Source organism: Nycticebus coucang, chromosome X (genome assembly GCF_027406575.1).
Source record: "Nycticebus coucang isolate mNycCou1 chromosome X, mNycCou1.pri, whole genome shotgun sequence".
NCBI lineage: Eukaryota > Metazoa > Chordata > Mammalia > Primates > Lorisidae > Nycticebus > Nycticebus coucang.
In genome coordinates, this window is record NC_069804.1 from 185,186,230 (window position 1) to 185,199,194 (window position 12,965).

Here is a 12,965-nt window from a genome sequence, read left to right on the forward strand (position 1 = left end):
TAAGGAGCTTCCTGGGTTTGTGAAACAGGCTAATGACTAAGCACCCTGTAATTGACAGCAGGGCTAATGAGGTGACACCTTAGAAAGGGGCCAGGATTTAGCCTTTCCTTAGTTGACTAGTCTGGAAACTTGATTTGGACCTCCCTAGATCCTTGACAGTAGGTTGAAAAGTTTCCATGCATTGAGGGAGGGGAATGAAGATCAGCAAAACCCTTGTAAATCCAGATTGCTGCCTGACTGTCCCATCCCACCAGGTGAAGGACTTATGTACCAAGGCTGACATCTGCAGCACCCCAGACCAGCAATGCTTTAGGAAAAGAGTGGACAACCAGATGTCCCAGCCATAGATATGTTCAACCAGTGGCCTGGTGTTTTCTTGAGTAGTCTGGGGGCTGACTCCATTCCCACCTTGCAGCCTCTGACACTTCCCTCAGCCCTGCCTACCCACCAGCTCTTGTGGAGCCTGCATTTCCAGGGCCCTTGTCAACAATACCCTGACAGGCCCATGGGGCTTGGCAACAAAAGACCCTCCAGACTAATGTTTATGGCCCATGCTGGCCTCTGCTCCTGGGTCTTCTAAACACAAGTGCCAAGAGCAGCTTTGAGGTCTGGGGGAGAAGACAAAATAGGCCAGGAGGATGGTACTAGGCAAGATACCCTAAACCCTCAGGATCCAGGAAATAGGAGAAATCCAAAGGGTTTCTGGTTCCAGGGCAGGGATGTAACCCCTGAGAGGGACCTCTGGCTTTTTGTAGCCATTTCTAATGTTTTAAATTTTATTTTTTACCTCAGGGGGGCTAAAGTATAGATCTGATGATAGTTTACACTTAGCCCTGATAGTGTCTCAATGGGTATTTTTATTGAGTTCTGTTCTTTGGAAAATGGAGGGCAGGGAAAGAAGGTCCTGTGATAACACCCTGGACAGGATCACTGCTAGCATTTGGTTTTGCTGTAGCCTCTTTCGCTGAGCAACTTCACAAAGTAGCTATTCAGGTTATGCTTGCACCTGCCTTGGTGACTAGCGTCAGCTGGGCTTGCCCTGTGCACAGATATAAAGAATGTGGACTGATGGCACCCCCAGATGGTGGGGGCAGGCTACACAAGCATGTATTGGCTGATGCTTGGGCTGTTTCCAGGCTGTTCATTGGATTATGTGAGCTAAAACGGTTTTCAGTCTTTCACTAGGTTTTTGTTTGGGGCGGTGGGAGGGAGGAGGAGCTTACTTTGTATAACCACTTAATCTCCTTTTGTTAGGATTTTAATTCTGCTGATTCTAATGAATCCTGTATACTGTAAAGATAGCCATTGGCATCTCTGCTATACACAAGTAATGTCCTTCCAATAAGGTTTTGTGTTCTTGGTGTGTAAGATTCTTTTTTGTCAAATAATAAAATCTTTTGATCCATCGTGATTCCCCTTTCTGAGCCCTGCAGCTTAGCTAAGATGCCTTTGGAGCCCCTCTTCCCCTCAACCAGCCCTGGAGTCTGCTTTGTCTCCACTCCTGACACCATACCTGGGTCCCTTATTCAGGGCCCCTGGCTTCCTTTTCTGACAGCAGACACAAGCCAAACCAGGAAGATGGAGGAGGGCTGCAGCTGCAGCCCCCTAGGAGTTGTTTCAGTCCCAGGGCAGGATGGACAGGGGAAGACAAGGTTTCAGTCTTAAAGGCAGTGTCATCACATCTGTGGGTAGCAGCATGCCCTGGAGGGGGTTCAGGCCACAGGGTTTAGCTGAGGGGCCAGGAATGACAGAGCAGCAGCAATAGCAGCAGAAGTGGCTGGGTTGAGGGGCTGGACACTGTGCACCGCCTGGCTCAGCTCTACCTCCACAGGGTAGTGATCACTGATGTTCAGAGCCTGTGCATGGGAGGTGGGAGAAAGTGTCAGTGTTGGCTAAGGGGTTTCTTTGTGACCCCGTTCTTGTCCTTCCCTATGCTGACCCATCCCTTTACCTCCTCCTCAGTGAGCTGGAAGCTTCTGGGGAAGTTGAAGGCAGCTGCAGTGCGCAGTAGGCTCTGGCAGCGCTCCCCATGCAGCACAATGCGGTCGTAAGTGCAGTGGGTGCTGGCCCGCACTGTGGTGTCTTCCCCATCAGCAATCACCCAGTGGAAGCCTGGATCCATCCGCAGCACCAGCTGACCCAGGCGCTTTTTAGTCAGTGAAGCACAGTCAGCATTGAAGTCCCCAAGCAGGATCATGTCCTAGAAACAGTAGTGGTCAGGCCTGACCACCTGGGTGTCTTATCCTCATCCCTCTTGTACAAACTGACCATACCTTGCTCTGCCAGTGCTGGGAGACATCGAGGAACACATTGTGTAGGGCGTTCAGCTCCTTTTCTACATCCTTAGGAGTAGTGTGTAGTGGGACCAGCACCAGGCTAGGAAGGACTACAAGGCCCAGGGCTCAAGGGCTGCTACCCACTCCCAGCCCTTCTTCCCTAGCCACCTCTGGGTGACCAAGCCTCCAGTGGAGTCAGCCAGACCCACCCTCCTTCCCTTCCTACCCTTGCTGGGCAAAGTGAACTGGGCCACAAAGGGTTCCCGGGCAAAGACATCATCCTTGTCATTGTACACGTAGTAATTCATGACCTGTGTCTTGTGTGACCTAGGAGGACCAAGAGATGGAAAGTAGTAGCCCCATGACACCAATTTTGGCTTATAAGTGCCAACAGCAGAGCTGGCACTCAGGCACCTCCATCAGTAGCCCAGTGGGAGCCTGTCCTGGCTTCAGTCTGTTCATGTAGGCACAGACTTCTAGCCTCATTTTCTAAAACTTTAAAAATTCGGCTATATGCAGGACGCGGTGGCTCATGCCCGTAAGCCTAGCACTTGGGAGGCGGAGGCAGGTGGATTGTCTGAGCTCACAGGTTCGAGACCAGCCTGATCCAGAGCAAAACCTCGTCTCTAAAAATAGCTGGGCATTGTGGCGGGCACTTGTGGTCCCAGATACTCAGGCTGAGGCAAGAGAATTGCTAGAGGAGCCCAAGAGTTTGAGGTTGCTGTGAGCTATGAGGCCATGGTACTCTACGGAGGGCAACAGTGAGACTGTCTCAAAAAAAAAAAGAAAAAATTAGGGGCGGTGCCTGTGGCTCAAAGGAGTAGGGCGCCGGCCCCATATGCTGGAGGTGATGGGTTCAAACCCAGCCCCAGCCAGAAACTGCAAAAAGAAGAAAAAAAAAAATTAGGCTGGGTGCAGTGGCTCACACTTGTAATCCTAGCACCTGGGAGGCCAAGGTGGGTGGATTGCTTGAGCTTGCATGTTTGAGACCAACCTGAGCAAAACTAAGACCCCGTCTCTAAGAATAGAAAAATTGAGGCAAGGGCGGCCCCTGTGGCTCAGTGAGTAGGGCGCCGGCCCCACATGCTGAGGGTGGCGGGTTCAAGCCCAGCCCCGGCCAAACTGCAACAAAAAATAGCTGGGTGTTGTGGCGGGCGCCTGTAGTCCCAGCTGCTCAGGAGGCTGAGGCAAGAGAATCGCGTAAGCCCAAGAGTTAGAGGTTGCTGTGAGCCGTGTGATGCCACGGCACTCTACCCGAGGGCAGTATAGTGAGACTCTGTCTCTACAAAAAAAAAAAAAAAAAAGAAAAATTGAGGCAAGATGATCACTTGAGCCCAAGAGTTGGAGGTTGCTGTGAGCTATGACACCATGACACTCTACCCAGGGCAACAGCTTGAGACTCTGTCTCAATAAAATAAATAAATGAAAATTCAGCTATAATTCATATGCCATAAAATTCACCTGTTTAAAGTGCACAGTCCCATGTTTTTTTTTGAGACAGTCTTAAGCTGTCGCCCTGGGTAGAGTGCCGTGGTGTCACAGCTCCACAGCAACTTCAAACTCTTGGGCTTAAGTGATTCTCTTGCCTCAGCCTCCCAAGTAGCTGGGACTATAGGTGCCTGCCACAGTGCCCAGCTATTGTTATTGTAGCTGGCCTGGACCAGGTTTGAAACCGCCAGCCCCGGTGTATGTAGTCGTCATCCTACCCACTGAGCTATGGGCACTGCCCCACAGTCCCATGGTTTTTAGTACATTCACAAGGTCATGCAATTATCACCACAATAATTCTCATCACCCCCCAAAGAAACTTTATATCCATTAGGACTTAAGTCTCCACACACACACCCCAACCCCTGCAACCACAGATCTGTTCTCTGTCTTACAGGATGGTCTCTTCTGGATGTTTCATATGAATGAAGTCAAATAACATGTGGCCTTTGGGGACCAGCTTCTTTCCTTTAAGGACAATGCTTTCAAATTCGTATCTGTGCTTCATTCCTTATGGGTTAAATAAGATTCCATTGTTTGGGTACACCACATTCTGTTTATCCAATCATCAACTGGTGGACATTTGGACACAATTGATGGACATTTCTACTTTGGGGCTGTTGAGTGATGAGCATTCGTATGGTATATGTTCTTGTGTCTCTCAGGTGGATACCTAGGAGGTTTCCAGTTATTTGGGGGCAAACTTCAGACATATAATTAATTTCTTTCTTTCTTTTTGTTTTTGTCCCAGGCTAGAATACCATGGCCTCAGTCTAGCTCACAGCAATCTCAAACTCCTGGGCTTAAGAGAGCCCATCCTCCTGCTTCAGCATCCCAAGTAGCTGGGACTACAGTGCCCACCACAATGCCCAGCTAGTTTTTCTATTTTTAGTAGAGATGAGGTCTTGCTTTTGCTCAGGCTAGTCTTGAACTCCTGAGCTCAAGGTAACCTCCTGTCCTCCTGCATTGGCCTCCCAGACTGCTAGGATTATAGGTGTAAGCCCACCATACCAGCCTCTTTCTTTCTTGTTTTTTTTTTGAGACAGAGTCTCAAGCTGTCATCCTGAGTAGAGTGCCATGGCGTCATAGCTAACAGCAACCTCCAACTCAGGCTCAAGCTATCCTCTTGCTTCCGTTTTTCTATTTTTAGTAGAGATGGGGTCTTGCTTTTGCTCAGGCTGGTCTGAACTCGTGAGCTCAAGCAATCCATCTGCCTTGGTCTCCCAGAGTGCTAGGATTACAGGCGTGAGCCATAGCGCCTGGCCTTTTTTTTTTCTAATTTTGCTTTCAATTGTCTTAGTTTGAAGTTTTTTCCCCTGTATTTATTTATTTATTTGAGACAAAGTCTCAAGCTGTCGCCCTGGCTACAGTGCCATGGCATCATAGCTCCAGCAACCTCAAACTCTTGGGATTAAGTGATTCTCTTGCCTCCCAAGTAGTTGGGACTACAGGTGTCCACCACAATGCACGGCTATTTTGTTGTTGTAGTTGTTATTGTTTTGCAGGCCTGGTCTGGATTCAAACCCGCCAGCTTTGGTGTATGTGGCTGGCGCTCTAGCCACTAAACTACAAGTGTGAGCCTATTTATTTTTTCATTGAGACAGAGTCTTACTTTGTGGCCCTCAGTAGAGTGCTGTGGCATCATAGCTCACAGCAACCTCAAACTCTTGGGCTCAAGCGATTCTCTTGCCTCAGCCTCCCAAGTAGCTGAGACTACAGGTGCCCACCATTAATGCCTAGCTTTTATTTGTAGAGACGGGGTCTCACTCTTGCTCAAGGTGGTCTCAAACCTCTGAAATCAGGGCAATCCACCCGCCTTGGACTCCCAGAGTGCTAGGATTACAGGCATGAGCCACCACTCCCATCCCTTTTTTTTTTTTTTTTTTTTTTGTAGAGACAGAGTCTCACTTTATGGCCCTCGGTAGAGTGCTGTGGCCTCACACAGCTCACAGCAACCTCCAACTCCTGGGCTTAAGCGATTCTCTTGCCTCAGCCTCCCGAGTAGCTGGGACTACAGGCGCCCGCCACAACGCCCAGCTATTTTTTGGTTGCAGTTTGGCCAGGGCCGGGTTTGAACCCGCCACCCTCGGTATATGGGGCCGGCGCCCTACTGACTGAGCCACAGGTGCCGCCCCCCTTTTTTTTTTTTTTTTAAAGATTGGGTCTTGCTGTGTCACTCAGGCTGGAGTGCACTCTTCATGATCAGTTTACTGTAACCTTGAACTCCTGGCCTCAAGTGATCCACCTCAGCCTCCCAAAATGCTGGGATTATAGGTGTGAGCTGCTATGCCCAGCCTCTAATTTCATCTATGTAGAGACACAGGTCTCCTTCCCCGACAGTCCCCCTTGCCCTTTTGACCCTGACTCCAAAGGGTTCCTCCCTCTCAACTTGTCCTCCCATAACTAGCCCCCATTGAGCCTATTCCCAAAGAGGGGGAGAGCCATGCTGTGAGACCTGGCACCTTCCATAGGGGAGAGGAAGAGAGAGCCCACATTTGTATACAGGGAAGGCCTCTTGCCACAGGGACACATAGCTGGGACAGAGGATGAAAGACGCCAGAATCAAACTAAGGAGAAAAGGCATGATGAGAAGGCAAGGCTGTTTCAGAAGGGAAAGTCCTGTAGCCCCTAGGACTAATGAGCCATCTCAGCAGAACCACAGGGCCAACCTCTAGCTTACCGATAAAAGTAGACGTACTCCTCCATGTAGGTACTGCGCCCCAGCAGGGGACTGCTCAAGGAGCTATAGGGCCCTGAGTCATCAAATCTGCCAGGAAAAAGGGAAACCAGGGTTAGGGCCCCCAAGGCTCTGGGTGGGACCTTGATTAGATCCACAGAACCTTCCTCACCGGTTGAGTTCTCGAAGCAGGAGGGGGATGGCATTGCCAGTAGAGTCAACCACCTCCTGCAGTACCATGATGTCACAGCGAACCAGGATCTGCAAGACACCAGGAAGGCCAGCCCATAGAAAACAGTGGGATTAGAAAGGACCCAACAAGAGATTGAGTGCTGTCCCCACCCAGACCCCATTAGTAGAGGAGGAGACTGAGGCTGTACATTTCCACACTGTATCTTTCTCTGTACCCTCTTCTCTGGGACATACCCCTGGACAGGCAGGGCTGTGGGCTTTGGCTCATGGTCCTTAGGGGCACAGCTTCCTTGAGTGATGAACCTACCCGAACTAAGGTGTCCATCACTTGCTGCCTGGCCACTTTGGCCAGTGTCAGACGCTGGGTGTTGAAGGCACAGATGCGAAAGGCCTCGGCCCCACTGGCCAGGAGCATGAGCAGGAGTGTGGCTGGGCAGTGCATGGCTGCATGCGGCTGCTGGAACCCCAGACGAATCCAGTTCACTCTGGGGTGTTCTCACAGCTGGGCTCCGTTCTGGTCCTAGAAGGACATGGAACAGAAGCAGCGCCAACCTCCCAGTGCTGCCAGCCTGCAGGTTTCCTGCCTTTCTCCCTGTGGCCACCAGCCAACATCTGTACATATGACTCAACCACATTTTTCTTTCTTTTTTTAAATTGTGATAGCATCAAATGTACCATGCTAACCATTTGTAAGAGAACAGCTCAGTGACAGTAAGTGTATTTGCAGTGTTGTGCAGCCATCACTACCACCCATCACCAGAACTTTTTCATCTTCCCAAACTAGAACTGTCCCCATTAAACATGAACTCCCTGTTCCCCTCCTCTTAGTCCCTGGCACCTGCCATTCTACCGGTCTGATATGAATTTGAATACTCCAGGGACCTCCTAAAAGTGTAATCACACAGCATTGTCATTTTGTGACTGGCTCATTTCACTGAGCATAATGTCCTCAAGGGTTATCTATGTTAGAGCACATGTCAGAATTTCCTTCCTATTTAAGGCTGAATAATATTCCATTGCTGATCTGTACCACCTTTGATTTATCCATTCATCTGGCAGTGGGCACTGGGTTCCATCCACCTTTTTGGTATTATGAATAGTACTGCTATGAGCGTGGGTGTATTTTTTTTTTTTTCGGCTGGGGCTGGGTTTGAACCCACCACCTCCGGCATATGGGGCCGGTGCCCTACTCCTTGAGCCACAGGCGCCGCCCCGTGTGGGTGTATTAAATATCTAGAGTTGTTGCTTTTTTGGAAATATACCCAGTTATTTTGGAAATATACCCAGAAGTGGAATTGCTGGATCATATGGTAGTTCTATTTTTAATTTTTTGAGGGATCACCATAGTGTTTTCTATAGCGGCTGCATCATTTTACATCCTCACCAACAGTGCACAAGGGTTCAACTTATTTTCTTTTTTTTGCAGTTTTTTTTTGGCTGGGGCTGGGTATGAACCTGCCATCTCCGGCATATGGGGCCAGCACCTTACTCCTTTGAGCCACAGGCGCTGCACCTCAACTTATTTTCTTCTCTTTCAAAAATTTATTTAGCATCACAAAGAGATGTTGCTTAACACTACAGAATATTTCTTTCTTTCTTTTTTTTTTTTTTTTGTAGAGACAGAGTCTCACTTTATGGCCCTCGGTAGAGTGCCATGGCATCACACAGCTCACAGCAACCTCCAACTCCTGGGCTTAAGCGATTCTCTTGCCTCAGCCTCCCGAGTAGCTGGGACCACAGGCGCCCGCCACAATGCCCAGCTATTTTTGGTTGCAGTTCAGCCGGGGCTGGGTTTAAACCCGCCACCCTCGGTATATGGGGCCGGCGCCCTACCGGCTGAGCCACAGGCGCCGCCCAACACTACAGAATATTTCAAGACTTAAGTTACAAAAGAATACTTCAGGCTCGGCACCTGTAGCACAGTGGTTACAGTGCTGGCAGGTTCAAGCCTGGCCCGGGCCAGCTAAACAACAATGACAACTGCAACAAAAAATAGCAGGGTGTTGTGATGGGCGCCTGCAGTCCCAGCTACTTGGGAGGCTGAAGCAAGAGAATTGCTTAAGCCCAGGAGTTTGGGGTTGCTGTGAGCTGTGACTCCATAGCACTCTACTGAGGGCAGTAACATAGTGAGACTGTCTCAAAAAAAAACAAAACTTCATTATTTGCGCTTGTAATTGGCTTCCATTTTTACACATGTTGGCAAGAGAAAAAAATAACATATGTCTGAAAGATAAAATAACTAAATTCTTTTTTTTTTTTTTTGAGATAGAGCCTCAAGCTGTCGCCCTGGGTAGAGTGCTGTGGCATCACAGCTCACAGCAAACTCCAACTCCTGGGCTCAAGCGATTCTCTTGCCTCTGCCTCCCAAGTAGCTGGGACTACAGGTGCCCACCACAACACCCGACTATTTTTGGTTGCAACCGTCATTGTTGTTTGGTGTCCCGGGCTGGATTCGAACCCGCCAGCTCAGGTGTACATGGCTGGCGCCTTAGCCACTTGAGCCACAGGCGCCAAGCCTAAAATAACTAAATTCTATGGAAACCTTTAAGATGAAAAGTGAAGCTTATGTTAAAAGGCTAGATTAGCATATTTGGTAAATGTAGGTTTTCATTTAACACTAATCAAAGTTTTAATTTTTTTTTTTTGTAGAGCCAGAGTCTCACTTTAACGCCTTTGGTAGAGTGCCATGATATCACAGGACTCACAGCAACCTCTAGCTCTTGGGTTTCCGTGATTCTCCTGCCTCAGCCTCCCGAGCAGCTGGGACTACAGGCGCCCGCCACAACGCCCGGCTACTTTTCGGTTGCAGTTCAGCCGGGGCTGGGTTTGAACCTGCCACCCTTGGTATATGGGGCCGGCGCCCTACTCACTGAGCCACAGGTGCCACCCAATTTTTTTTTTTTTTTTTAGAGATGAGGTCACTCTGTGTTGCCGAGGCTGGTCTCAAACTCCTGGTGTCAAGCGATCTTCTCACCTCACCCTCTCAAAGCACTGGAATTACTGGTGTGAACCAGCCAGCTAGCCTGAGAGAATTTGCTGTGAACAGTACAAAGGAGTGGTACCCTGTTTCCCTGAAAATAAGACATCCTCCGAAAATAAGACCTACTTACAGGAATGATAAGACGTCCCCTGAAAATAAGACCTAGCGCATCTTTGGGAGCACAGCTTTAAACGGGGTAGAGAGTGGCTATTTCACAACATCTAACAGTATAGTTGGTATCTGTCATATGGCTGGTGTCTGTAGAGGCATCCTTTGCTGTCCTCATTGAAGGTGCCTTGTGTTTTGAGTTACTCCACCTCTCTCTCTTTTTTTTATTTTTGAGGCAGAGTCTCACTTTGTTGCCCTCAGTAGAGTGCTATGGCATCATAGCTCACAGCAACTTCAAACTCTTGGGCTTAAGCGATTCTCTTGCCTCAGCCTCCCAAGTAGCTGGAACTACAGGTGCCCTCCACCACAATGCCTGGCTAGTTTGAGAGGCTGGGTCTTGCTCTTGCTTAGGCTGCTCTTGCTTAGGATTGAGCTCAGACAATCCACCTGCCTCGGCCTCCCAGAGTGCTGGGATTACAGGTGTGAGCCACCATGTCTGGCCTACTCCACCTCTCTTGCCCATAGGAATGGTGAGTCTCTTTACTGAGTCTAAGTCCATAACTGTAGTCATCAGCATCACTCTGGGCTGGGAAGCTATAGCTGTTATCATAGGAATCATAACTCTGTTCATAATAAGCAGTGCCATATCCATCATCACAGTCATGTTGTCCATAGGTCCCTTGTGTTGGGTGTGGCAATGGAGGTCTATAGGGGGACTCTCTCTTGTTCTGGGAATAAGATTCATTCTTTCTTTTTTTTTTTTTCGGTTTTTGGCCGGGGCTGGGTTTGAACCCGCCACCTCCGGCACATATGGTGCCCTACTCTTTTGAGCCACAGGTGCCACCCTCTTTCCTTTCTTTCTTTCTTTTCTTTTTTTTTAATTTTTGGCCAGGGCCGGGTTTGAACCCACCGTACTCCTTGAGCCACAGACGCCACCTTCTTTTCTTTGTCCTTTCCTTTCCCTCTTTTCCTCCCTCCTTCCTTCCTTTTCTGTCTCTTCTCTCTCTCTTTCTTTCAAAAGTCTCACTCTGTTACCCTGGGTAGAGGGTCTGGTGTCATAGCAGGACACAGCAACCTCAAACTCCTTGGCTCAAGCAATCCGTCTGCCTCAGCTTTCCTAGTAGCTGGGACTCCAGGCACCTCCCACAATACCTGCCTAGTTTTTCTATTTTTAGTAGAGACAGGGTCCTGCTCAGTCTGGTCTCTGAACTCCTGAGCTCAGGTCATCCCCAGCCTCCACATCCCACAGTGCTGAGATTACAGGTGTTAGCCATCTAGCCTGGTGCCTTCTCCTTTTTGACAACAGCTGCAGGACATGTGTGAAGGAAGGGTCCAGCGAGTGCACTTCTCAGACACACTCATGGGCTTCTGAGGCCTGGACACGGGCGCTAGGTGCACAGGCTGCGGCAGCCCAGCGATTCCTGACCTGGGTGGCGGTGATAGTTGCACAGAAGTGGGAACCGTGGCTGCTGAGCACCCAGCGCCAGGGGGCCCCCGCGTTCCAGCCGTGAGCAGGGACTGTGGCGACCTTGCCAGTCTGCGCCCAGGCAGCTGCGTCCCCAGTAGCGTGGACCCGGGGACAGACACTGCAAAGGCAGACAAGCTGGGCTGCCAGCCAGGCAGCTGTGACGGTATAGTCCTGATCGCCAGGGCTACCGAGTGCCCCACGCTAGTGGACGCCGCACTCCAGACACCGCAGGCATTGCCTGGCAGGCCCTCAGGCGGGGCCGGTGGCCCACTTGGCTATCCTGAGCCCTGCCCCATGGGCTCAGGGATGGTCAGGTGGTTATAACCCTTCCATCTACAACTAAAGAAACATCTTCATGCATCTCTCTCTGCCCACTTGTGTCTTATTTTTGTTTTTGTTTTTAAGGCAGGGTCTGACTCTGTCACACAGGTTGGAGTGCAGTGGCATCATCATAGCTCATTGCAGCCTCGGACTCCTGAGCTCAAGCGATCTACCTGCTTCAGCCTCCTGAGTAGCTGGGACTAGAGGTGCCTGCCACCACATCCAAGTCATTTTTAAATTTTCTGTAGAGATGGGGGTCTCACTATGTTGCCCAGGCTGGTCTCCAACTCCTGGGCTCAAGTGATCCTCCTACCTTGGCCTCCCAAAGTGCTGGGCTTACAGGTGTGAGCCACCTCAGTCTGTGAGATGTTGTACTTAAAACAGAGTCCCAGTAGTGGAATTGCTAGGTCCAAAGGTGTATGCATTTAAAATGATGTTAAATCATGCCATTGCAGTGTATAATGCAGCCTCTTTCCCATGTCCTTGTTACCATTGACAAGCCCTTCTTCTTTTATTTATTTTTTTTGCAGTTTTTGGTCGGGGCTGGGTTTGAACCTGCTGCCTCCGGCATATGGGGCCAGTGCCCTTCTCCTTTGAGCCACAGGCGCCGCCCGACAAGCCCTTCTTGTTCATCTTGCCAGCTAGACCCTGTCTTTCTGAACATTTCTGGGTTTATCTTTGTCTCAGGCTCCCCTGACCTTGCAGGGCTCAGCCCCTCCCTCTATTCCCTGTCTATATCTCTTGCATTCCAAGGCATAAATCCCTGCCTGTTTTAATCTGGCGCCCTCTCACCTTGCCCAGGGCTCATTTCTCTGTGTCTAGGGCTCTACCCGTCTCTTTGTCTCCCTCACTTCTCTGTTCTCCCCCTCTTTGTCTCCCTGTCACAGTATCTCCCTCCGGGCTGGGCCTGATGACTATTTCTCCCTGAGCACCTGCTCTGTCACTCATGCTAGTTTGGGTTCCCTGCCCTGGGACCTATTCTGGAATATATGTGGGCATTTGGGCAGTCCTGGGCGGACAAGGGCCAGCTTGGAGGTTGTCCAGCCAGGGAACCCCACAAGGCCTATAAGCAAGAAGTACCAGAAAGAGCGACTTTTCTTGGCCTCAGCACAGAGCTCAGCCGGGTGGGCTCCCAATACCAGCCTTGGCCGCAGGAGTGGGGTTCCCCTTCCCTCCCACCACCTCCCAGGCAGTGAGTAACTTCTCTCCTCTCTGCCCAGAGTGCACCCATACCTGCACAGACCAGCTTGTCACCACGTTTGCCTCAGTCTTAGGGGATCGCGACACTCCCAAATCGCAGCTCCTGCCTGGTTTGGGACTGGCGGAGAAAGAAAGAGGAAGCAGCCGTCTCCTTACCCAGCCAGTGGAGCTGGGCGGAACGCCCCACCCTTGCGGATGAGGAGGCGTCTGTCCGGCTCCGCCCCGCCGCCCACAGCTCCCAGGCCTGGCGCCAGA

At 50.3% G+C, this 12,965-nt stretch overlaps 1 protein-coding gene across 1 annotated transcript; it reads right to left on the reverse strand.

Moving 5' to 3' along the window:
* Positions 1 to 137: 137 nt before the first annotated feature.
* DNASE1L1 (deoxyribonuclease 1 like 1) lies at positions 138 to 12,893 on the reverse strand. The gene is made up of 8 exons (XM_053580657.1): positions 12,744 to 12,893; positions 6,941 to 7,153; positions 6,614 to 6,702; positions 6,445 to 6,531; positions 2,503 to 2,603; positions 2,274 to 2,386; positions 1,952 to 2,200; positions 138 to 1,856 (listed from the first exon to the last, which is right to left on the reverse strand). The coding sequence occupies exons 2-8, from the start codon at positions 7,073 to 7,075 to the stop codon at positions 1,713 to 1,715; spliced, it is 918 nt and encodes a 305-aa protein (XP_053436632.1). The 5' UTR covers positions 7,076 to 7,153; positions 12,744 to 12,893; the 3' UTR covers positions 138 to 1,712.
* Between the last annotated feature and the right edge of the window lie 72 nt (positions 12,894 to 12,965).